Below are 25,733 nucleotides of genomic sequence, written 5' to 3'. Positions count from 1 at the left end.
AAAGCCCGCATGCAGCAACAAAGACCCAACGCAGCCAAAAATAAATAAATTAAATAAATTAAAAGAAAAAAAAGTACTCTTAAAAAAAAGAAAAGAAATAAGTTTAACAGCAAACACAACATACTTGCATTTATTGGATAAGCATGTTGATTTGTGAAAGTGTTTCTTTCTTCAGCATAATTTTTATTTAATTAAAACTAATCTTTGCCACATCTCCATGTTGATCACTATTATCTTATTGACTTAAATAAAAATGGTTCTTTTTTTCCATTTTCCTCATTTAATGAGTAGGCTATAGAAAAAAATGTTTTTACATTAGTTACATAAAAGAAAAGAAATTTAAACCATGGACACACTTGATCAATTACTTTTTTCTGCTTATTACATCCTCTGAATTTTTATACTATATGTAACATAATGTATGGTACTTTTAATAATTTCCTATTGTTTTGTGTAAGCTATGGTTTTGTAAATTCCTTGACGTTTGAGTTCATAAAATGTACTTCTGTCTTACAAAGTGATAATCATATAATTGGTGCTCAAAATTGTTGTTGTTTTTTGGTCTTGATTATTAGTATGATCCCTGAAAGCAATAATGATAGTAAGCCAGGAGCTTCATGAGGACAGGGTCTACATCATATTCATCTTTGTATCCTCTAGACAATGACAGTACTTGGCACATAGTAGCAAATCAAATGACTCGAGTGGATAAATGAAAGAATGAGGCAAAAAATTGAAACTGGCACTTTTCAGAAGAAACATGGTCACCAATAAACCTTTGAAAAGAGGACTGACTTCTTGTGTAACCAAGAAATGCACATTAAAACAAGAGAGTCTGATTATACCCATAAATTAGCAAAAATGGAAAAATCTAACAATATCAAGTGCTGGTAAGGATATAGACTGAAACTTGTATACGCTAAAGGTCGGAGTGTAAATTGGTGTGATAAAATAACTTTGGAAAATAATTTGTTATTATCTAGTAAAGTTGGAGGTTCTCATGCCCAGCAATTCAATCCCCTGGGAGAAATCCTGCACGTAAGCTCCGGAAGACATATACAAGAATGTTCACAGTAGTACCATCATAATAGACCCAAACTGGAAGCAACCTAAATGTCCATCAAGAGTAGAAGAGCTGGGCTTCCCTGGTGGCAAAGTGGTTGAGAGTCCGCCTGCTGATGCAGAGGAAACGGGTTCGTGCCCCGGTCTGGGAAGATCCCACATGCCACAGAGCGGCTAGGCCCGTGAGCCATGGCCACTGAGCCTGCGCATCCGGAGCCTGTGCTCCACAACGGGAGAGGCCACAACAGTGAGAGGCCCGCGTACCGCAAAAAAAGAGTAGAAGAGCTAAATTATATTGTGGTATAGTCGTAAAATGAAATACTACAGAGTGGTGAAAACAAACGGATCACAGCTCCTCTTATCAACATGATGAATCCCAGAAAAATACTACTTAATTTAAAAAGCAAATCAAATACAGAATGATCTCATTTCATATGCAGTTTTAAAATGCTAAATGAAAACTATTACTTATTGATATGTACATGGATGGTAAACTATAAATAAAGCAACATAGTGGGTGTGCCTGGTTAATAGAGATATGGAGAAAGGATTCAATGAAAAGCACACAGAGCTCTTTCAAAGTACTGGTAGTGCTAAGCTGGGTGGTGAGCACACAGGTGTTGTCTCCTTTGATTATTTATAACACATATATCATTTTTCTCTACCAATTCAATATTTCATTAAAATAAAAAACAAAAAGGAATGAATGATAATGTTTGAATAAAGTCTTTGAGATAATGACATGCAAGCAATATTTAGATGAGCAAAAATTCCACACCTCTCTATTGCTGTAGGTTTTTTTTTTTTTAAACATCTTTATTGGAGTATAATTGCTTTACAATAGTGTGTTAGTTTCTGCTTTATAACAAAGTGAATCAGCCATATGCATACATATGTCCCCATATCTCCTCCCTCTTTCGCCTCCCTCCCACCCTTCCTATCCCACCCCTCTAGGTGGTCACAAAGCACCGAGCTGATCTCCCTGTGCTATGCGGCTGCTTCCCACTAGTATCTATTTTACGTTTGGGAGTGTATATATGTCCATGCCACTCTCTCACTTCGTCCCAGCTTACCCTTCCCCCTCCCTGTGCCCTCAAGTCCATTCTCTACGTCTGTGTCTTTACTCCGCTCCTGCCCCTAGGTTCTTCAGAACCATTTTTTTTTTTTAAATTCCATATATATGTGTTAGCATACGGTATTTGTTTTTCGGGCCTCTCACTGTTGTGGCCTCTCCCGTTGCGGAGCACAGGCTCCGGACGCGCAGGCTCAGCGGCCATGGCTCACGGGCCCAGCCGCTCCACGGCATGTGGGATCTTCCCGGATCGGGGCACGAACCCACGTCCCCTGCATCGGCAGGCGGACTCTCAACCACTGCGCCACCAGGAAAGCCCTGTTTTTCTCTTTCTGACTTACTGCACTCTGTATGACAGACTCTAGGTCCACCCACCTTACTAGAATAACTCAAATTCGTTTATTTTTATGGCTGAGTAATATGCCATTGCAAATATGTGCCACATCTTCTTTATCCATTCATCTGTCAATGGACATTTAGGGTGTTTCCATGTCCTGGCTATTGTAAATAGAGCCGCAATGAACATTGTGGTACATGACTCATTTTGAATTATGGTTTTCTCAGGGTATATGCCCAGTAGTGGGATTGCTGGGTCATATGGTAGTTCTATTTCTAGTTTTTTAAGGAACCTCCATACTGTTCTCCATAGTGTCATATCAATTTACATTCCCACCAACAGTGCAAGAGTGTTCCCTTTTCTCCACACCCTGTCCAGCATTTATTGTTTGTAGATTTTGTGATGATGGCCATTCTGACCAGTGTGAGGTGATACTTCATTGTAGTTTTGATTTGCATTTCTCTAATGATTAGTGATGTTGAGCATCCTTTCCTGTGTTTGTTGACAATCTGTATATCTTCTTTGGAGAAATGTCTATTTAGGTCTTCTGCCCATTTTTGGATTGGGTTGTTTGTGGTTTTTTTGTTTTGATATAGAGCTGCATGAGCTGCTTGTATATTTTGGAGATTAATCCTTTGTCAGTTGCTTCTTTTGCAAATATTTTCTCCCATTCTGAGGGTTGTCTTTTTGTCTTGTTTATGGTTTCCTTTGCTGTGCAAAAAGCTTTTAAGCTTAAGTCCCATTTGTTTATTTTTGTTTTTATTTCCATTTCTCTAGGAGGTGGGTCAAAAAGGATCTTGCTGTGATTTATGTCATAGAGTGTTCTGCCTATGTTTTCCTCTAAGAGTTTTACAGTGTCTTGCTTTACATTTAGGTCTTTAATCCATTTGGAGTTTATTTTTGTGTATGGTGTTAGGGAGTGTTCTAATTTCACTCTTTTACATGTAGCTGTCCAGTTTTCCCAGCACCACTTATTGAAGAGGCTGTCTTTTCTCCATCGTATATTCTTGCCTCCTTTATCAATATTGCTGTAGTTTTTAATGGCGTTTTTTTCTGAAGTAGGAAAGTTCCAGGCAGGTTGAAAACGATAAATGTGAAAATAAACCACAAGGTGGCGTCCTAGTCTCATGTGTCTCATCCAGACACGTTTAATCCAAGCAACCCTTACTTACCTTGGAAATGTTGGATATAGTCAAAATCTAGAGTTTACTGTATTCATAAGGAGCAACAGAGGATTTTTTTTCTTTTAGCTTCTTTCTTCTCGTTTCATATGCTTGATTTTACTTGCATATGTACTGCGCTATCAGATTAAATTTGGGGGGAAGCAATTCAGATAAACTCAATACAACAAGTATGCAGGTCTAGCGTATGACATTTATTCATTCATTCCTCATTCAGTCAGTCATGCATTCATGTATTCAGTCACTTAACTAACATCCACACATATTTTTTGAACTTCTCTTCTGTACCAGACACAGGGCAAAGAGGCCCTGGAAACAATGATGAACAGAAACATAGTCACTATCATTTGCTTTCAGTGTAGCGGTGGAGACAAGATTAATCATATAATCACAAATTTAAATTGCAACTGACAAATTCTGTGAAAGAGAAGTATGTGGTTTACAAGATTCCACAATATGGTGTTGAACCAGTTGGCGATGTTAGAGGAGTGATCCATCTCTCAAGATGTGAAAAATCAGATGAGTTACCTAGGTAAGAAGGAGAGAAAAGAACATTGTGAGTAAAAGGAACATGTGCAAGGCCTTGTAGCAGGAGAGAGCAAGGAGAAAAAGGGCTGGAAAAAAGGGGGATGGCTGGGTAGCAATTCAGAGGTAGCAGAGATAGGTGAGGAGAGGTCTAAGAAGTGGGCAGGGGACAGATCTTGCATGGTCTTGTGGCTTGAGGTTAAGGATTTTGTCCTCATTCTAAGAGTATTAGGGAGGCACAGAAAGGAGGGTGGGAGCAGCTCAAAGTCCCTGCCCAGTCACTGGTGAGTCAATAGCTTCGTCAGGGTTTATGACAGATTCTGCCTTAAGTGCTAGACGGTGGCACGACTCTGTCCGCCTATGTGTGATTAGCTTTTTGATAGTGAAGGACATCATTTAGAAACAGTAATATAACTTCAATCTCAGCTGCATTTATTAGATTTAAGATTTTTCTTTTAAAGAAACATGACTTCATTGTATTTATTTTGGATCAAATGAAAAGCCATAGCTTTTTGAAGACAGAAAACATAAAGTGTGCTCTCTTAACAAATAAATAGATCTATTTAGCTCATCCACAACAAAATAAAAACCTTTGGCACCTAAAATATAAAAGGTATGAAAGACAGTGTTTCGTTTATGGTCATACTGTCTCAGAAAGAACCATGTATTGGCAATTAGGAGACTTGGGTTAGGAGACGACTGTGGGGAAAGATCATCGAACTTCACTCAGCTTCCGCTTTTTTCACCTGCTAAATGAAGCACTTGGTCTAGGTTATGTTCTTCCAACTCTGAAATTCTGTGAATCTCTAAATATATTCAAAAAGAAATATGTACATGCTATTAATTTAAAGAGAATGGGTATTGGGGGACTACCTGGGCATGTATTTGAGTAAAGTTGTGTGAATGGGACTGAATGAGACTTATTTAGGATCTTAAGACTTTTTTTTTAACTTCTGGCCACACCACGTGGCACATGGGATCTTAGTTCCCCCATCAGGGGTCGAAACTGCACCCCCTACAGTGGAAGCATGGAGTCTTAACCACTGGACTGCCAGGGAAGTCCCTTAAGACATTTTAAACGAACTAAATTTGAATAAGCTACACTACCATTTGTTGATAGTATACCATGTGCAAGTCTTATGAACATTATCTCATTTAATCCTCCAAAAATCCTTGTGAGATAGATGTTGCTTTTTAAATCCTATTTTACTGATGAGAAAAACAAAGCTTACACAGATACAGAAATTTGTCCAGAGTCACACAATTAATACATCTCAAGATGTATCCAGATCTGTCTGATTTCAGAACTTGTCCTTTTAGTCATTATACTATTTATTATACCCACTGAATAGTTGAGATTTTAAAAATGACTTAAAAATACTGAGTAGAATAGAGAGACATTGACTAGAATTATAAATATGGATTTCAAGTTATTTATAAGTGATTTGAATAAGTACCAAATTTTTAATAAGCTGCCACATCTTAAACAAAACTGTTTAATAGACGTGATTTAACTAAGTTAAACATGCAGTGTCCTAGATAGGGCTGTGAAACGGCACTACCATTCAGCAGAACACCTCCTTGCTAATATGTCTTTACTGTATCAATAGGGGATATGCCTACAGAATTAAACTTCTAATCTGTACATTTAAAAAGAACAATTAAATAACTTTTACTATTCTCTCAGTTGTCATATCCTGAAAATAAACAGTGGTGAACTTTGTTTCTCCTTCTGTCTCAAGCTCCTGATACCCAAAGCAAGTAAGTTGCCTGCTGGACCTCGGTGTCTTGAGAAGCGACTAAAGGCACTTACATTGAGTTATTGCTCCTGTATTGTTTTGTCTGTGGCTCCTGCTGTTGGGCACGCTTGGGGTTTGACAGTCACATCAAAGGGGTAGACTGTGTTGTGAGAGTAGTCAGCATGGGCCAGATAATTCATGGGTTTATTGCTGAGACCTGTTCCCATGATAGTCATGGTCAGGTGGTACTTGGTGTTTAAGTCTGTTCTCTTGGTGTAAAACATATGCCTTAAGCCTGCTGAATGACTCAGCAGTTGTGGACTCATGGATATTTTTGGGGGGGCTTTTTGAATTTTGAAAGGGGACATAATGGCCCATCAAGCCTCCTTATTGTAGCAGTAAAGGATATTTGTCACCATAGGCAATGCTTGCCCACTGAGCTTGACTGTACCCTCATCTGATGTCACCAGGCTGTCTGTGAGTTTTGATGTTACAGCACTCAACCATTTGTACTATGCTATGCTTATCTTTCTGCTGTCAGAAATATGTCAAAATAACAAAATAAATTTAACAGTGGCTGCTTGTGAGACAAAAAAGTGACTGGCTTAGTTCCTGTTTAGGAAGTGGCTGGTGACTGTGACTGAGAAGTGTGTTATGATGACAATAAAATATGGCCTGTGTGCCTCTGTGTTTTGCCCTCCTGACTGTGAACACGTCTCCATCATCTTGCCAGGCCCCAAGGGAAGCCTATTTAAAGCAGCTGTGCTGGGACAGACTGGCTAGGATATGGGAAGAGGCCAGCCATTGCTGGCCCAGGAGAAAATTTACACAAACAGAGCTACACGAAGCTCTGGTCGTGTTGTTTTGGTGGGAAAAAAACAAAACAAAAAAACAAACAAAAAACACAGTCTTTGGGTTCTCTGCAATTAAGGGAAAAGGCTAAAAAAAAAAAAAAAGCAATGGAAGAACTAGGAAGCAGGCAGAGTTTTATAGTTTTATAGTATGATAAATAATATTCAGTTCAATAGCTTATAATCAGGAAAGAAGGGGTTAACTCAAGATGCTCAAGATGTTGTTTCAGGAGTTTATGAGCAATATAAAATTTATCACCCTACTTATACAAGTGAAACATTATGAATAATAGCCATTCTTTGCAAAGTAGTTTTTCTTCCACAGGAGAAAATTCGACTGTTTTCACAGCAATGAAAACATAAAACTATTACAACGCAAGCTTAATGCACGAAACTTTAGAGTTAACTTGCCACTTTCTACCCCTTAAAAAATAAGCTTATAAGGCATTCTATTACATGCATATTCCATTTCATATGCATAAATCTCTTCATTCCCACAGACTAACAGAATGACAGCAGAGGTCAAGGAAACAGAATATTCAGTTCTCAGGAGACTAAGAATTTAGAGGCATATAAAAATGTCTCTGGATATAAGATTTTTGCAAAATTATACACATATAAACTGTTAACTGCTATAGAAAGCATGCTTAACTGCAGGCCAAAGAGTTTAGGTTAGTTAAAAACCCCTTCCTGATAACAAGACTTGTTAAAGTGAATGGATTACTGAGCAGGTCTTCATAGGCCAAATGAAGAATGTTGTTTTATGACATGATGGACCTGGAATGTATAAACATTCAGAATAATCCAGCATTTTTCCCTCAAAAAAACTCTTATCTTTTATATCTAATGGAAGACAGGATTTTTTTTTCAAACTCAATTTACTCAGCTATCTAGTCTTAATATGTCACTATTTTGCCTCACTTTTGTCAACCACTTTGACTGAGATTATAGAATATTTCTGGTAGATTTAACAGAGGATAACTTCACTGATTAAGTAATTTAAAACTTTATTAACTCTCAACTGCTTGACAGGTGAAAGTTAAAACTAGGGAATTGCCAAAATAATTTCCTTTCACGTTGCATTACAGAAGAAAGTGGAGGTTTTTTTATCCTTTAATATATTAAAAGGGAGAGATGGTGGAGATTTTTATGCTAATTTACTCGTATTTAGCTCAGAGTGATCTCAGGCAGGTTGAGATTCTTGGTTAGTCTGAATGAGTGAGTCCAAAAGTACTGCCAGAAGCCACAGCCTAGAGGTCAAAGGTACGGGCTTAAGAATCAGACAGGCCTGGGCTGAGTCACAGCTCAAACTGCTAGGTATAACCTTGGACAATCAACCTTATTCTCTAATTCCTAATATGTAAAGGTAGTAAGACTATCTACTCTATACGATAGTTAACCAGGCTTAAGTGAGGTAACAGATTGCAAGCACTTAGCATGGAGCTTAGCACAGAGAACCAAACAACATTAACAGTTAGTATCACATCTTATATCCGTTTTAAGACCTGTGACTTAAACAGTGTGTGTTGGTTCTGTCAGTTCTAAAAGAGGACCTGATTCCCTAACCAGCCAACCCCATTCATGTCTGTTCTTCTAAAGTTAGAAGTGAGGGAGAAAGTGCCAACTGGGACCTAAGGAACCATTTCTCATCTGCCTCTGGCCCCTCAAACAAGTTTGTCTATGGAAGCCAAGGGACTTTTCTTCTTTTAAAGATGTCTCATCCAAGTTCAAAGACTTATCCTTCCTTCCAAAGAATATGAGCTATAGTCACAGTTTATGATGTCATTTGCTGTAATGCTTTGTTATAGTTGCTGAAATGCTCACAGCCTCAAGTTGCTAAGATCTTAAAAGAATTACAAGGGGAAGTCAAACTCCATTCTTCAGTAAAATGCAGAACTAGGAATAGTCCCATTGGGCAATAAAAACATGAAAAGCTTAAAAAATATATATCTATCTTTAGATCATTAAGCCATTACAAAGTCAACCCAGATTCTTTGATTTGACTAAGACCCTATGCTGGTATTTTTAAAGTAAGCTAAATCACCCACATTTAGTCTATGTATATTTCTAGCCATGGATTTTAAAAATCACATTCGAATATAATATTATAGTAGTGCCTCAAATCCAAGATACAATTTTGAAAAAAAGTTTTACACTTTGGAAATTGGGATGTGTAAAGTTATTTCGTGGTGGTACTTTTCTTTAAAATCTGACCTTAAACTAATAGTGTATCTTGTAATTGATGGAGTTTTAGACTTAAGAAATTCTAAAATTATCTTGCTTTGTGAAGATGTTACCTGAGGTGATTACTCTTACTTTGTGTTAACTTAATTACTAGCAAAGGCACAAGTTGAATATATAAGAAGGAAGATAATTTAAAAGGCTTCATTAACACTGATGATACATGTGGATCATACAACCATCACTCTAGTTAATATTTGAACTATTTTATGTTTGAACATTACTTTAAAAGTCCCTCAGGGACTTCCCTGGTGGTGCAGTGGTTAAGAATCCGCCTACCAATGCAGGGGACATGGGTTCGAGTCCTGGTCCAGGAAGATCCCACATGCTGCGGAGCAACTAAGCCCGTGCGCCACAACTACTGAGCCTGCACTCTAGAGCCCGTGAGCCACAACTACTGAGCCCACGTGCCACAACTACTGAAGCCCGCACGCCTACAGCCTGTGCTCTGCACCAAGAGAAGCCACTACGATGAGAAGCCCAAGCACTGCATCGAAGAGTAACCCCCACTCACCACAACTAGAGAAAGCCTGCGTGCAGCAATGAAGACCCAACAGCCAAAATTAAAAATAAATAAATTTATATAAAAAAATAAGTCCCGCAGATTTCTCCAAATATGATAGGAAATATCATATTTGTAATGGCCAAAGATCCCAAGGAGAGAAAAAGCTTCCCTGGCTAGTTCCTAGGAACCCGTTTCCTCATTTTCAGGGCACCTGCTTCTTTTGAGGGTCTCTATGAATAGCTAAGGTGGTAGTCATACCCATCAGTCAGGCTGTGGGATCCCATAACATTAGAAAGCTGATGTAGACAGCACAATGCTAGGCACACAGTAGTTATTCAATAAATACTTTCTGGCTCAATGATGTGAAATATAAAACTGGGTCCTACTTAGACATACATATAGCTTTCATCATTTGGGGAAAACCAAATTTCTAAAAAAGTCCTCCTTTTCCTTTTTTTTCCTTTTTTATCCCCCCCACCAAAAATCCTTTGAGTTAATTTTGGGACTAAATTTTACACAAACAAAACCCACCAAAAATCAAACCCTAAAAGTTCTTTTCCCATGAACTATAAACAAAATTTTTCTTTTTTCTGTTTTGGTAGTGAACATGAAAATTACCACAACTAAAGGTGAAACACCACTTTCACAAAACATTGGGTCAGAGATGGAAAACTCAATGGTAAATTTAATAGAGTGAAATATGATGTTAAAAACTGAAGATATGAAACACTGATCAAGAACCAATGAACTTTAAACAACTGAAATTACTGACAATGATTATCCTTAGGAACACTGACAACCCTTAGCAATTATGTAGCATGTTGGCTGGCAAATATTTTAATCAAATGATTTGAAAAATAATAACCCATATGTAACTGGGAAGAAAAAAATGTAAGAAAAATAAAGGAAGAGGATAAAAACAAGAAGGAAGAAGGGGATTTATCTTAAAATATTTAATCCAAAAAAAAAAAATCCCGATCACTAAAATAGTTTACATTCCAAAAAAAAATTATTTGAATGCTGACATTACAACAGGCACAGAATCAACTATTAGATCCTAAATCAAAATTATTTCTATGCCTGCTATCCACAAATCACGATTAAAAAGCAAACTCCAAATACTACTAAATCCATTTTCTTATTTGTTACTTAATTCTATCAGCACTGACAATATAATAGTCACAGAGCTTACAGACAAGGGCAACAAAGGTGATCTGTTTTTGCTCATTTTTTCACCTACTTACAGAAAAAAATTAGATAAACTATATGCTTGATTTTTCAAAACTAAAAGAAGAGGCTCCCACTCTTTCCTTTAACTTTGAGCATAATTGATAAGCATAATAGAAACATTTTTTAAAAAATTCTTCTCATATGTTTGGCCCAACAGCTTCAGAAACTCTGAAATAGTCTATTTTAGGCTTCACTGAAGAAGGGGGATACCTGCCTAATTCCTACAGCATCAAAAGAAATCTTGAGGTAGGTACAGAGAATTTATCATCAGGAGGCATATATATACACACACATACACACACCTATCATGCATGCATGTGATGTTTTAAAAATACTCTATAAATATTTCTGAGTTCCAAAATGTATGACACATTCTAGCTTATTACCCTTTGTTCGGTATACTGTTATTTGACCTTCTGGTTTTCGCACTTTTCCAAGAAGAATGGTTAAGAATGAAAGGCAGAGGAAACTGATCACTTCCTGCCTCCAAATGATGTCATACCTATGCTTAATTGGTTTACAAGCTCAAATACACGCTAATTTCAAGGCTGTAAATTATATCAAATGACTTTGAAAGAGCAAAAGAAAAGCCATGGCTTAATTTTTAGTGAAACAAGGCCTTGCTTGAAGTTCACGTCAACTTTCCATTCTGCAAAGCAACTCATCCACATAAAAATGGTCAAAAAAGGACTTCATTTAATTAGTGATATGTAGACTTTTGCATAGAAAAAGGTTACAAAGTAATACAAAAAAGACTAGGTACAGTAATTTTAAAACAAATATTTAAAAGTATAATTTTGCATAATGTTTAACATTCTCATAATGTTTATTGCTTTCTCCACACAGCAGAGAAATGAAGTGCATAATAATACATGCTGTGTCTTTGTCTTTCAAACATAAATTCTCACGTGCTCAATTTCAAAGTATTAAGAGATTATTTTGTCATTAAACAAAATAAAAACAACAAAACCAAAACACCATTATGTAGCACTAATCTAGGCATGGACAAAAATAATTTATGTACATCCCATTACATACATTCATCTTGATTTGGGATCAAATACAATCACAAGCTTGACAAAGGACATTTAAAAATCGTGGCTTTTCTCTTCCCGTTGTTCTCTCCCTGCCTCATCACTTCCAGAAATGCAACTTCTCCCCAAAAGGTGACAAGAATAGATTTTACATGTTATCAGGATGAAATGAAGAGGATAAATATGTAAAAATAGTCCAAATGAAACTGAATAAATTAAACTTTTACAAACTGGAGAGTTTTCAAGTTGGCATGAGTCAGATAGCCTCTGGCGGGCACACAGTAGGCAACTGCTTCTAGGTGCACTCTATAAATGCATGTTTTATATAAAGAAGCACCATATTTTGAGCCATAAGAAAAAAAAAAGTGCCTGGGGGCTTGCAGGCAGGGCAGAAATGCTTGTTAATCTGAGCGCTGACGTAATAATTGCTTATACTAATACATTGTTAAATGTCACAACTTGGCAAGTTTGTACAAAAAAAGCAAACTAGGATAAAACTAGGTTTCTCAACTTGAAAATTACTTTCAGCAATCCTTTTGGCCAATAAAAACCTGTTGATTTCAACAGAGTGCTCTTTTCTGGTATTTGTACTAAAACGTCTGCAGCCTAATGCAAGACTTCTGTCCCTTCTCCTTTCTTAACCTAACCTCTACGCTCTTCTTTACTTGTGCAACGTTGTATGTTCAAAAGAAAACTTTATTAGCTCAGGCACTTATGAAACATGAATATTTTTTTTTCCATTTAGTTTCAAGAAAATTCAGTCAGGGCATTTTCCTTCCCCAATTCAGACATCGTGATGCACTGCTGGATGGTTCAGTCCGTATATTTTCCAGGAGACTTCTAAATGAAAACAAGTGTGACATTTTCAAAAGTTGCTGATGTCAGTTACCAAACTGCCTTAAACCGAAACAGAGAAAAAAGATAATACCACATTTCCACTTCTGAGGTTTGTGTCTCAAATAGCTTTATTGTTCCTTTGTGGATCCGCAGACATCTATATGGCTACTTTCAGGGTGCAGAGGTTTTAAGCTGACTCTGAAATAAAGGACATTCAGTTACTACTGCAAGAAGTTCAGTGAAAACTTAAAAAGCTCCCACTTCTGTCCCCCAGGGTCGGTAAGGTTTACTGTTTGTTCCACTGCTTGTCTGCTGAGGGCTGGACGTGGCTGATACCGACAAGGGAGGGCTGATGGCTGTGGCAGCTGCCACCGCTGCAGCTGCGTTTGGGGGGAGCATGGGGAACGCCCCAGCGAAGGACAGAGGGAAGCTGTGCGCAGCTGCCGTGGCTGCTGCAGCGGCTGCGTGGACAGTGGCCGAGAGGGACAACAGAGAAGTGGAGAGAGGTGGCACACAGGGGGCGACACTGCCTGTTGATGGCATCCGAAGGGCAGAGTCTGCGTGGGCAAACGTGGCCGTGAGGAGGGTGGAGCCATGGGCAGGAGGCACTTCTGAAGTGGTGGAGAGGCGGCAAGGCGTGGGCTCCGAGGCGTGGAGTCCGCTGGGTTGGAGCAGGGCTGCCGGAAGGTGATGGAAGGCCGCCGCCCAGTGGTGAGGATGCAGGGGGTGATGGTGGTGGGCCAGAGAGGAGGTCATTGCCGCCGCCTCTCGCTGTGAGGCACACGTGCTGAGATGAGAGACCAAGCGCACCCGCAGTGGATCAGAGGAGTCCAGGCCTTCCACAGAGCTCAGGTACCTTGCCACTTCGGTTAAGCACTCTCGGAATCCAATGCTCATGAAGTCCATGGCAAGGGCATGGGCGTCAAAGTAGCCTGAAAGGAGGTTTGAGCAAAGTGGGGGCCAGGAGAGACAGTGAGAGAAAGAAGGATACAATTATGAAGAGTAGCCACCACCTACGTTCCACCCTGTCCTTCAGAGATTTAAGAAGAACGACGATCCTTTCTGAGAACGTTGCCAGCTATTTATGGTTGTAATTTTTGCAGAAGTTAAGAAAGTGCACTTTGCAATTCACATGTGTGACAACTCTGGCAATGCTATGTACTGCAGTTGTTCCTGCAACCAAATAGCACAGTGGGGAAAAGAATTAAGAACATCTGTGTTTCAAACACTTCCAGAAAAAAAAAATGGTGTCTCTTCTTTTGTATTGTGCGATAGTGAAATTTTCTGGTAAACTTTTCCACGGTATAACAGAGTACCAGTCTCTCTGTCTCTGTCACATGAACTGGAGATTAAAGGGTTTATCTGAAACATCCTCACTCTCTTGGCATTTATAACTGAGATGTGAAATGCATATGAGCAGTTTGAGGACTTTTCAGAAATGTGCCAGAACTGCTCAATAAATTCATAAATGCTTCTTGACTCAGTGTTTTTTATCAACAAAATGAAAACACCATTACTTTGTATGGAAAAAAGTTAAAGAAGCAAAATGATTTTTAAAAATTTGGTTACTAATTTGAAGATCTTATTTTTCTATCAGGTAATATAACATTACTATAACTCCTAGTTTTCCTGAAGTCCAAATATATATTTCTTTCATTGGCTAGCTTCCTTTTTTCTGGCATCCGTCCAAGAAAAAAATGTATATTAATTGTGTCAGTGTGTATGCACATACCCTTACACCTAAGGTTACTACCATTAAAATGGCTAGAGCTGGTCACATTTATGAGAATCCCTTTTTATCCAAAGATAACACATTAGAATAGAAAATAGTAACATCTGATTAGAATCAGTGCCAATTTAGGGTACTGATAATGATCAGACATTTGGGGAAAGGTCACCACTTTGAATAAGTGACCTCTAATATGTATAAACGTATCCTTTTTAGACTTTTTTTCTCATTTGCAACTTTTTTTTTTAAACAATTTTCAAATTAAAATTTAGTCTACTCACTTCAGGGATGTGTATATACATAAATGAGAAATATCACATTCAAACAAGGTTATTTTCATCTAAGGCATTTACTATATTCCCTTTTTTATGTTTTTGTAGATCAAAGTATTACCTGTTTTGTTTATCATCTATTAACAATTAGATTAGCACTTTGGAAAATAGTAGTCACAATATTCAAAGTCCAAGAGCTAGAACTTCAACAGAAATTTGGAAGTCCCAAAAAGAAATTTGAGGAAAACATATACACCATTAAGACCGTAACAACAACAGCACAAAGCTGACATAAGAGAACATCATGAAATGTGGAAGATAGCAACAAAAAGAGTCATCATCCCAGGACTTCAGCATGGTTAGCAATAAAGCCCCTGGCATTAGGAGGGAAAGTTCTTCCTGAAGACGCCGCCTCCAAAGAAAGACTTCACATAAGAGTCCTCAGGGTTCTCTGCAAGGCTTTGCAGACTTCTGACTTCATGAGAGAAGGGAGATAATCATCAGAGTAGACAAGAGTCCAGAAACCCAGAGGGATCTAGAAATTTAGGTTACTCTACTAAATCCTCTCTAGAAACTCCTGCAATACCAAGACAGATTAAAGAATGGACCAACAGAATTGTACCCCAGGAGCTTCCAAGTATCTTCATGAGTCGGCATGAAGTAATTGAAATTTGTGATTTGCCAGCTGTATGGGGTTGTATATGGGTGAGTTCTCTGTTGCATCTTAAGGAATATAAATTATGTAATTCCTATACTGTTGCTGAATGCAGAGGGAAATGACGATGAGCAACTGTTTCCTGCGACCGCATCTTGGGCCAATAATCACAGCACAGGGGTCCACACCACTTCCATCACTGCTCTCTAGGCTTTAAGTGAATAAGCTCACAACAACCTTGTGAAGTGAACACTATCACTGTCCTCATTTTACAAATGAAGAAACTGGGGTTCAGAAAAGGTCAGTCCTTTATCTAGGGTCACAGACCAAAAAAAAGAAAAACAAGCCAGGATTTGAAACCAGGCAACCCAAATGCAGTGTCTGTCCTTCACCAGTACATTCTGAGGCCCCCATAGCAGCTGTGAGTCTTTAACAACTCGAGCCCACACTGCCAGCCCCACTTCTTCAAGGCCCACACGTTCTCCTGTGAGGTGACCTCTCTAATGAGCTGGCAGTCAGGCGACTCGTATGGAGCTCGCTCGGAAATGTCTGTTCGCAAACTATTTTGGGATGAATTTTAGGACCGTTCAGGTAGCCAAGAATAGCAACCACGATGGAACTTAGTGTTTATAATAAGGCATAAGAACAATATTACTCTTTAGAAGTATAGCTCATGCCAAATATTTGAAACGCTGATAAAAATTCTTAGCCTTGTGGCTAACAATGCCAAGGGAAGTAAAGCAATCAAACAACTTTCCCTGCACGATCACTAACCCGATCAGTCCCCTAACATCCTGAGGGAGCAGGTGTAGAGACAGAATCCTGGGGCGGCGGGGGGCCTCGAGGGCTCAGAGGGCTAGTACAGGCCTCCTTGTGCAGCCCAGCACCTCTGTCTAGGCTTAAAGGTGGGTCAGTGGCCGAGCTGGGCTGGATCACAGGCTTCTAGAATTTCATCCAGTTCTCTTCCCTATTACGTAAGAATATTTGCAGCCTATGCTGAGGGTTACATTTTAAAGGGTAGAAATCACAATTCCATACCCATTCAGGATGGTTATTCAGGCAGGACTGACGGTTCCTTGAGAAGGTACAACAGAGGGTAAGTCACATCGTGTGTGAGGGCGTCCCTTTACAATGATCACCGCCCCCCCACCCGACACAGGTAAAAGATGGTGAAGGTCAGGGCTGATGCTCCACAGGTCCTCAGCTGGAGTTAGACACTGAAATACTTCTGTACCAATTGATAAACAGCTATTTCCCTCCAATGCCCTGCCCCTGTCCTGACCTAGGGCAAACTCTGATACTACATAATAAAAGGTTAATGCTGAGCAGAGATAAGCGTTCAGGGTGTAGCTGCGGCACTTAGCCCCTGTGGTACCCTCTCCTTACCCAGTTATCAAATATATGGGACAGCCCTTGGCTAAGATGAATACCAAAGGCCTGTGTGAAGGGTGAAAAAGATATAAAAGGGCAAAATCAAGTCTGAGTGATGTGTGAGAAGTGGGATAATGAAATCTGAATGAATACTACATCGTTTAGGATCTCAAGTCCATTCATAGCATGAACTGAGGGTCAGGAACTGGACTATTCTTCCCTAAATCACTATCCAGTACAGAAGACATCTCTCCACAGCACTGGGCCCAGGGCACCTGCTCCTGTTTGCTCTTCACAGGAATGACTGCTCCATCAGTGGTTTCCGGGACAGAGATTCACTACCTGCACTTCAAATGCTCTGTGTGGTCTAAATCCAAGATCAACCAAACTCTGAGAACAACAATGAAAATTCACTTCCTTTGGAAGAGCTGCATTATAGTGAGTCCTATCCCTGATTTAACAGGGGACTGGGGAGAGGGAAAGAAGAGAAAAAGATTGTGTCTAACCTCCTGTTTATGTTTGGATGTTTGTGTGTTTATTTTGTCTTTCTGTACAAATTCCAGCATGCACTTCTGAAAGTCCCAAACAAACCTCTGACCAGGCTGCTGTGAATGAAGCTTTACTCCCACAGTATTATAAAAGCAAACACAAGCCCAGGGTCAAGTGCTTCTTTTGTTCCAGAAGTTCTTTCCCACGAGTTCAATCCTGCCATTAGCATTGATTTCCATGGCTTTAATCTGGGACCTCCTATCGCAGCTCGTTAAAGAACTGTTCAACTATGACTTCCTTACAATCTTAGGGAGAAAAAATGAAAAGAGAAAGGTAGAAGGGGCGGCGGCGGGGGGGGGGGGGGGATGAAGTCACCTACTTACCTTTACCCCCAGTTGCCTGGAGCATCTTTAAATGATCGACTGTCATTTGCAGTATTTCAGCTTTTTCTAACTTTGCAGATCCCTGAGTAAACAAATAATAAAATCTTATAAGTCCTATGGAAATGAATTTGGAACAACTTACCCTGAATTTTTCATTTTCCCTCTCACTAGAAAATTCTAAGTTTAACTTTTTCACAGAAAAATATGAATTCTTCCTGAACTTTACATGAAAACACTAATTGCATCACACCTAATGACAGATATTTGCCATTTTAACTTTTAAAGACTAAAAGGCATAATAATTTTTAAACACAAAAATAATTACACTAAGATAACTCTACTCAAACTACTACAACTGTAAAAATCTCAAACTGCATCAAACTGGTTAATAATATACTTTATTTTATCAGGGGATATACAATAGTCTTATATAATGCTTAAGTCTAGATCAGTTGAATCCAACTCTGGAGGAAAAGCAGATAGGATCTCATAAAATTATTGTTAAAAAGCATATCTTTCAAAAATAGATAATTCTATTATGCCTTTAAGGTAATTCATACTACACCACTGTAAGTATAGAACCAAAAGTGCGAAGGGAAGACTTTCAAGGTTTTTTTTCCCAATAATTACCAGCAGGTGTCACTGTAAATTCCAAGACCATAAACAAGGAAGCATAATCTAACTTGAATCTAATAAGCATCAAAAATGCTTAAGGATATTTGAATCCTTTAAAATAGTTCTTAATAAAATTTTCATTGTATTTTTATGCCCCTCCCCCATTTTAAAACAAGGCAACCTCTGGAAACCAACTGAAATACAAATGTGCCACTTCAAACTGTCTCAGAGGGCTGTGGGTGGCTTCTAATTTCTTGGAAGAGCTAAATAATTAAATCAGTATGTTTTCTTGAAAAGGAAACTGCAGTTTATTTCAGGTTCCTATGCTTTACTTGTTTTGTGAAAATTGTCAGCACCCAGTACATGGTGAGAGTGCCAGAGTGACTTAAACTGCTTGAAAGAACACTCTTCTAATTATATTGTGACAGGGCCAGCTCTCTAGGGTTGGTCGCCAAGCTCAGCAAATGGGAAAGCCTGTGTTTATGGTAACTAACTGCCAAACTACTGAGGTTTGCTTTTAAGGTTTAAGTCGACATTTAAGAAAAAAAATCTAACGAACTCCAACCCCCCAACCCCCCGCCAAAAAATCACCGAACTGTTTCTCATAATTGTAGACATTTCAGCACTGAAAGTAAAAACGTCACTGATTACTGATATTTCCATTTTCAACGTATTGTCATGGGAAAAGCTAATAATCAAAACTACAATTTGCCCATTACATTTAGCTCATTAAAGACAGTTTCAGCATATAGAGTGGTGCCTTTTTTCTCTTAAAAATGTATAGTCAACAGCATTTGACAACTTGTACTTCTATCAATGTTCAGTTTTTCCATGAATATGTACAGTAGTTTCAGTGAAAGTGACTAATAACAAAACTGCAGTTTCTGGATAATTTCCAAGGGCTTTGTAGGGCTTGCTTTATAATGTTTGTGGTTCATGAAGTAAACAACAAAATGGAATAAACAAACAACAGCTGTCTTATACCCTATTTGAATTTAATTGAAAGTTACTTTCAACAAAGGTATGATGCCATACTCTTTGAAAGATGCTCTTTGAAATCTATCAGCCATGGCGGCAGAAGGAAAAACACAACTCTTCAAAAATGAAAAGGAAGATTTAAACATTTGGCTTTCTACTTTACTAAGTGTGCAAATCTTTTTTCCTTCTTTTTTTTTTGGTAAAGGAATACGTTAATTCTGAAAAGGGGAATTTATGGCTAGTTTGATTTTTCTACCAACTTCCACAAAGATGCCTCGAAACAAACATCATTCTATTAAGCCAGGAATTAAAAATGAAACCAAGTGGTTTGGTAAATAAATTTTGTTAGTATTATTATTTAGGAAATAGAGCTAGAGGTGTTACTTCCTCGGCTTGGATTATTTTTTAAAATAAAAAGCTTACTTTTTAAAGAATAGTTTGAGACAAAAATGAAATTTCACATGGATATCTTTTCTGAAGAAGAATACTACATACAGCTCAGTTTTAAACAAAACCACTACTGGTATTCACAGAAAGAACAGAGAGAGCGTGAACATGTTACCCTTAAGGGAAAATAAGCTAGAGAATGGAAATGTTTTTCAACTTCATGATGGATTATGTTTTTAATAGTTTTGCCACAACAAAGCATTTTATTGAAATAGCTGCTCTGTGCCAGATCACGGCACATACACCATTATTTTAATGAGCTTTAAGAAGAACCCACGTTGCCAGATGAGAGAATCAGCTTTTTTGAGCTCACTGGTGGGGTGGTCAGGATGGGGGGGGCAGCTTACTTGTTTTTCAAAAGCGGTTGGCACCAGTCGTCTCAGCTCAGATAAACTGTTATTTATCCGATCTCGACGCCTTTTCTCTATTATCTATCCCCAAAAAGCAAAACAACAACAAAAGTTCATGAATACACAAATGATAAAATTACTCGTAATGGAAAAATACAACTGCTACACATTAGGCTGGATTACATGAAATAAAAAGACAAAAAAAAAAATCACATACCCCTCTCCTTTTCTTTCTTGCCATAATCTGAGATGTCGTTGTTGGAGAATTCGATCTAATCACAGAGCTAGTACTTTGTCTATGAAATAAGAAGAGTTTGTCAGGTGCTGCATTAACATAACAATTGTTTTCTTCTGGGTGCTTGATGGCATCCATTAAATATTCAGAGTGATAGCACAGTTCAGATCAGCATTATTTTATTCTTAATTCTTGCTCTTTACAGACTTTGCTTTCAGCCCTTATATCTCTTTTCAGGTAGGAATCATGCCTTTTTTTCTTTTAATTTTAATGACTAATCCAGATGTCAAATCCACTGGCAAAAACGTCCCTAAACTTTTACTGAGCCTCCCAATGAAATAATTATGGGCAGTCAGGGTGAGAAGTTAGATATTAGTACTTCCTAGTTCCACTCATAAATGTTTCTTAAAAGTCAATTAATCTCTAATAGCATCCCTCCTCCTCCCTCTGGTAAGACCCACTGAACAAAGCAAAGCTATTTTAAAATAATTACTATCAAACAGATATACAGCATCACATGTCAAACTGTTGTCCCTAGATGCAATCTTTAAAATAAACAGAAGTTACCTTACTATTTCAAAACTCCAAGTAGTCATACAAGAAAAAAATGACAACTTCAATGTTTTCTATATTAATCTTCCAAAAGAATGACCCAAAATTAAATATGCCACTAATAGAAAAATTAAAATTAGATCAACTACTAGGTAAATGTTTTACTTTGAAAATAAAACTCTAGGTGAGTATCTCTCAGCCTTCAATCTAAGCTTAAACCTCTCAGAGTTGTAATCCATCTTGAGTTTGCTAATGAAAAAATATTTTATATCAGAAGTTCAGTCAAATCACTATATTGTCACATAGTTTTTATGATCCTTTCTAGTTTGTATCTGTTTCTCTTCATAATTCATAGATACTCTGCTTCCTCATGTTCTCAAATTCTCCAGGTTCCTGTTATTTGTTCTCTTTCATTATAGAAATATTGCACACACCAGGTTCTTATTACCTCACCTTCTCACTTCTGGATCTTATTTCTGAATTAACTGTTCCCCTCATTCCCATCCCCTTCTCAACTGGTTTCACCTTTCACATGACATCTTTTGTTTTTCGGATCTCATTTTTTAAGATGACACAACACTTTATTAGAAGATACTTTGCAAACAACGTTTCAAGCGAATATCTTTGCTTTTAATGATTCCAGTCTAAGGTTTGTACATATTAGAATAATAATATTGAAAGAAAAGCAGTTTTCCAAACGTAGAATTTTACTCTTTGAGTGACAGCTGCAGATAAATAATTAAGGTGCTTCTGGGGATGCCAATTAGAAGCAATTATCATTTGACCCGCCTTGGCACTAAAACGCCTCCATAACCTCTCTCTGTCACTGGAAAGTGGAGGTCTGGCTTCCGTGATCACGATCTCGATCTTCTCCAGACTCAGGAACAAGCAAAGAGATGATGCCTGAAACGATCCTTCATCTGTCACTCACACTCCCGTCAGCCAAGTCACATACGATCAACTTGGAAATCTCAGCCTACTTAGCCTTGACATCGCTAATTGCTTTCATGGCTCCAAAAAGCAAGTCATCTTTTAGTCTCTTTAAAAATAAAAAAAAATCATTTTTTTCTTTCTTCGCCTGGCCCATTTTGAAAGTGCTCCCAAATGCAGTTTCGGTGGCGGGGGCGTCGTCCGTCTCCCGGGCGTGCCACTCCGCACGCCCAACGCTGACAGCCGGGGACCCTCCTTCTCCAACCTCTGCACACTTTCAGCCGCCCCACCCCTAGGGTGCAAACCCACATGCCTCGCCCCACCCGAACACGCGCTCCTGAGCGCCCACCCCTGAAAGTTTTTCGGGCAAAACTTTCCCCGCTCGGTTAGAACGCGGCGCAGAGGAACCTCGGGATTTCCAAGTAGCCGCTCGTACACAAAGCTCCCCGATGCCTCGGGCTCCGGACAGCTCCCGCCGAGCCCGCGCTCACCCCGAGTAATTGTTCTCGCTCCCCACGTCGATGGTCTCGTCCATGTCGCTCTCAGAGGTCGTCTCCTCGCAAGGGCGCTTCATCACGGCGAACACCGCGCGGGGTGCAGCCGGGCCGGAGCCTCGGACACCAAGCCGGACGCAGCGCCCTCCCCGCCTGCCTCCTCCCTCCCGCCCTCCCTGGGCCCGGGCAGGCGCGGCTCGGCCGGCAGCGCGGTCGGCTCCTCGCGGCTCTTTCCCACGCTGCAGCCCAGCTCGGCCGCAAGAGCCGGCGCCGGCCACGCCTCCCCGCGCGGGCGGGGCCCCCTCGCCCGCCTCCAGCGCGCAGGCCCCCGCAGCTCCGCCGGGCACCGCCTCCTCGGGAGTCAGCGTGGCCCGGGATTGGCCGGAGCGGAGGGGCGGGGCCGCTCTCGCTAAAGCCCGCCGCGGAGCTCCGGCTGAGGCGTGGGAACGCGGCCGCGCATCTGGGGCCCGGGAGCAGAGCGCGGGTGGAGAGAGGCGGCAGCGAGCGGGAGCGCGAAGTCGCTAACTCTAGATAGGGAAGCGCGCGGACGTGGGCACAGGCGCGGGCGCGGGCGCGGCGGGGGCGGGGGCGGGCTGGCGAGGGGCGGGCTCTGGACCTCGGGTTTTGGCGCTCCTCCGCACCCAGCAGTCTGCCGGTGAAGTTTCAGCCCTGTGTTTAAAGAATAACCCCAAGCGCGTGGCTGAGTGTGAGCGAGCGTGTGTGACGTCGGGAGGCGCCGTGGCTTAACCGAACCGCCCCACTCGGCTGTCCCTTGTCTGGACCAAAACTGCTGACTGACTGACCCTGGCGGTCACATTTGCCCTCTGGGGTTTTCGAAAACCCTAAATCAAAGTTGCTTCTCTTTGGCAACTCCCAAGGCTACTTCCGCGGCCTCTGGGCTGTGAACAGATAAGGACGCAAGTTTCCCCGACCAGGTACTTGACAGCTGGCGGTCGGAGGGTCTGAGAGACCGGCCACCAAACGATTTTCTAATTGCACCTAATCAATTCTTTCCATTTGGCCACTGAGGCTGTGGATAATAGATCCCGTTGAGTAGACCGTGGGCTGGAGTTGTGTCTACTCTGGTGGCAGGAAGGACTAGAGCAATGATGCGGGTATTTCAGGACACAATTTTAGTAGTTTTTCAAGTTCGAGTTTTTCGGGCTTGGATTATCCAGATAATTGCAATTCACACTCCCTGGTTTGGGTAATCTCAGCGGTAGAGTTAAGTACAATCCCGGACGTGAAAAAAAATCGCGCTTGGAAATTAATTTGTTTTCTAAAAGACGAATGCGTGTCCAGTCTTTAGTGCATTGGACAGCGTGGGTTGTATAAAACTCTAGATGTGCTTGTAAAACATGTTTTCAAGCTGCTCTTTCCATCCATGCTCTGAGGTAGTTGTTTGAACCCGCTACTTAGTTGTGTCTATGCGAGGGCAGCGGGAGGCGGTGGGCCCGCCGGGGCGCCGCGGTACCGGGAGGCGGGCGCCGGGTTGGTCGGGGTTGAGCTCGAGACTCCACTCGTTGCGCCGGGACAGCTCGGTGCTTAGGGCAGAAAAGCCTCTGAGACAGAGGCGTCAATCAGTCGCCACAGCCCTACGCCACGACGGAGTCTTATTTTTCTGGGGATCTGCTTAGGTCGTCCCCCTCTGACACTCCATTCTCTCCTCACACAAGACCGGCGCGGGGCGGGGAGGAGAAGAGGAAGGGATGAGACTTGAAAAGACCGGGCCCGGGCCGGGGCAGGGCAGGGGGAGAGCGGGAAGGACCTGCAGTCCGCGGGTTAAGCCCTCGTTAAACCACAAAACCCCTTCCCCACACGCCCTCGTCTCTTTTGTGCGGTCCCCACCGCGGCGCCTGCAATAACCGTGTGAACAGAAACCCGAAACGTTCCATCCTGACTTCTGAAACTTAACACCGGGCAAAACACACAGTCGTCGGGAGCCGGGCGGGGCCTGGTGGGGATGCACCCGGTCAGCTCGAGGCCGCGGGGGGCGGTGACCCCCCAGCTCGGCTGTGGGCCTCCCCTCCGCGCGGGTCTCCGGGCCTTTGCTTCGCTGCAGCGCCGGCTGCCTGAGCGCGCTGCGGGGAGCCGAGCGGGCTCGCCTCCCTTCGGCTCTGACCTCCCCCGACGTCACTCGGCTCTCGGTCCTCACAGCCCGGCTAGGGCAGAGCCAGATCTGCGCGGGTCGACCTCCCCGGCGGATGCGCCCGCGGCCAGTCCGCGCAGACCACGCGGGGACACGCCGCCTCCAGCCTGGGGCGAACTCAGCCTTCACGACTTTTAGCGAAGGGTGCGCATTTTTCTGAAAGCGAATGTCTACAGATGCAATTAACCTTGGCCACGCGATCAAATTAGCGGGCGCTTCAAAACGCCGGGGACAAAACCTGAGATCATTACTGAAAAAAAATTTAAGAGTTCTTTCTCACTATCCTACTGTATTTAATTATAATAATTGCGAAGAATTGCGAAGAGGGAAATGACTTGCTTGAAAAAAAGTTGCAGCTGGTTGAAGTTTTTCCATACTTGTCTCTGAAGACTTAACCACTGTACCATGCTATAAAGAAAAATGTGGCAGGGACGTTCGAAATGCACACGCGGATTTACTGTCGCTTAAAAATACTTCTTAAGCAAAGAGGGTCATATTTTAAAAACGTTTAGAACAGTGCCTGGTACGTTGGAAGCGCTCTATATACGTCTGTTAAATAAACAAGAATGCGTAAGGCAAAAGACCTCGGCGTTTTGAACACGACCAAAGTAATAACATGCTAACTTATCTGCAAGATACTTGATCGCAATTAGGCAGCACGAGATGTTTCAATTAGGTCTTTTATTCCCCTCTAATATCCCATTTGCCTATGCCCTGGTCAGGCGCCTTGTCTGACACTGAAAGTGCTTCTCGGGTCAGAGGGAGAAACGGAGGAAACTCTTTAAAACGCCCCAGCATCATTAAAAACGGTGGTGGATTCTCTGGAGTGCGAGAGCGAGGTGTAGGGGTGGCGTCTGCAGAGAGAAAGAAAAGAGAATGAGAAAACCGCGGGATTTCAAGCTTCATCGCCCCTCAGCGACATCCTTTTCAGTGAAAGTTGGTTGAAGGCTTAGGAAGAACTCGGGCAGAAGAAAAGATGTCCGCGCGCAGAGCAAACCACAGTTCGTTCCTTTTCAAAGATTTGTACAATGAGATAATTAGACCGAAAGATACGAAGAACTTCCCTACAAACGAAATGCCATTAGGAAAGAAAGCCCAGAAAGACAGATCTAAACGGAATGGAGGAGGAAAGACTCAGCTGTCTTCCCGAAATTGGTCCTTTCCTCCTTGTTTTGTCCTTCTGTGATTTAACTCACTTACTGACGTGAGTGAGATGTCTTAATATAAAGTTACAGTTTTTGCACCTGTATTTTATACATCTGGCCATTTTGACCCTGTTATAGCTTGTCCCACAAAATTTGAGTTGTGTTGCATAAATTAATGAAGTGATTACTTTGCTGCATTTTAAAATGCTCCTTGCAGCATTTCTGGAAGGAAAGCAGGATTTTTTTTTTTTAATTCTAGGTCTGCTTTTTTCCTCATTAGAGCACTCTGATTTTCCAAGATCAGTGGTCACACTTTGTTACTTGT

General features: G+C 41.0%; 1 protein-coding gene across 6 annotated transcripts; it reads right to left on the bottom strand.

Annotated features, from left to right (window-relative positions):
* Window positions 1–11,417: 11,417 nt before the first annotated feature.
* Window positions 11,418–22,337, bottom strand: HEY2 (hes related family bHLH transcription factor with YRPW motif 2). Of its 6 annotated transcripts, none has more exons than XR_012324821.1 (7): window positions 22,112–22,337; window positions 20,121–20,199; window positions 19,901–19,984; window positions 17,514–17,595; window positions 12,905–13,546; window positions 12,706–12,812; window positions 11,418–12,617 (listed from the first exon to the last, which is right to left on the bottom strand). XR_012324821.1 is itself a non-coding variant. In XM_073789562.1 (6 exons), the coding sequence occupies exons 1-6, from the start codon at window positions 22,192–22,194 to the stop codon at window positions 12,802–12,804; spliced, it is 981 nt and encodes a 326-aa protein (XP_073645663.1). In that variant the 5' UTR covers window positions 22,195–22,336; the 3' UTR covers window positions 11,418–12,801. The 6 variants fall into 6 exon arrangements, 2 of the variants coding, with proteins under 2 accessions (XP_073645663.1, XP_004328627.1); XR_012324820.1 differs by having other exon boundaries at window positions 12,709–12,812; window positions 22,112–22,336; XR_002179792.3 differs by having other exon boundaries at window positions 12,706–13,546; window positions 22,112–22,331.
* Between the last annotated feature and the right edge of the window lie 3,396 nt (window positions 22,338–25,733).

Source organism: Tursiops truncatus, chromosome 12 (assembly GCF_011762595.2).
Source record: "Tursiops truncatus isolate mTurTru1 chromosome 12, mTurTru1.mat.Y, whole genome shotgun sequence".
NCBI classification, from domain to species: Eukaryota; Metazoa; Chordata; class Mammalia; order Artiodactyla; family Delphinidae; genus Tursiops; species Tursiops truncatus.
Note: the sequence above shows the minus strand (reverse complement) of the source record. Positions and strands in the feature narration are given on the sequence as shown.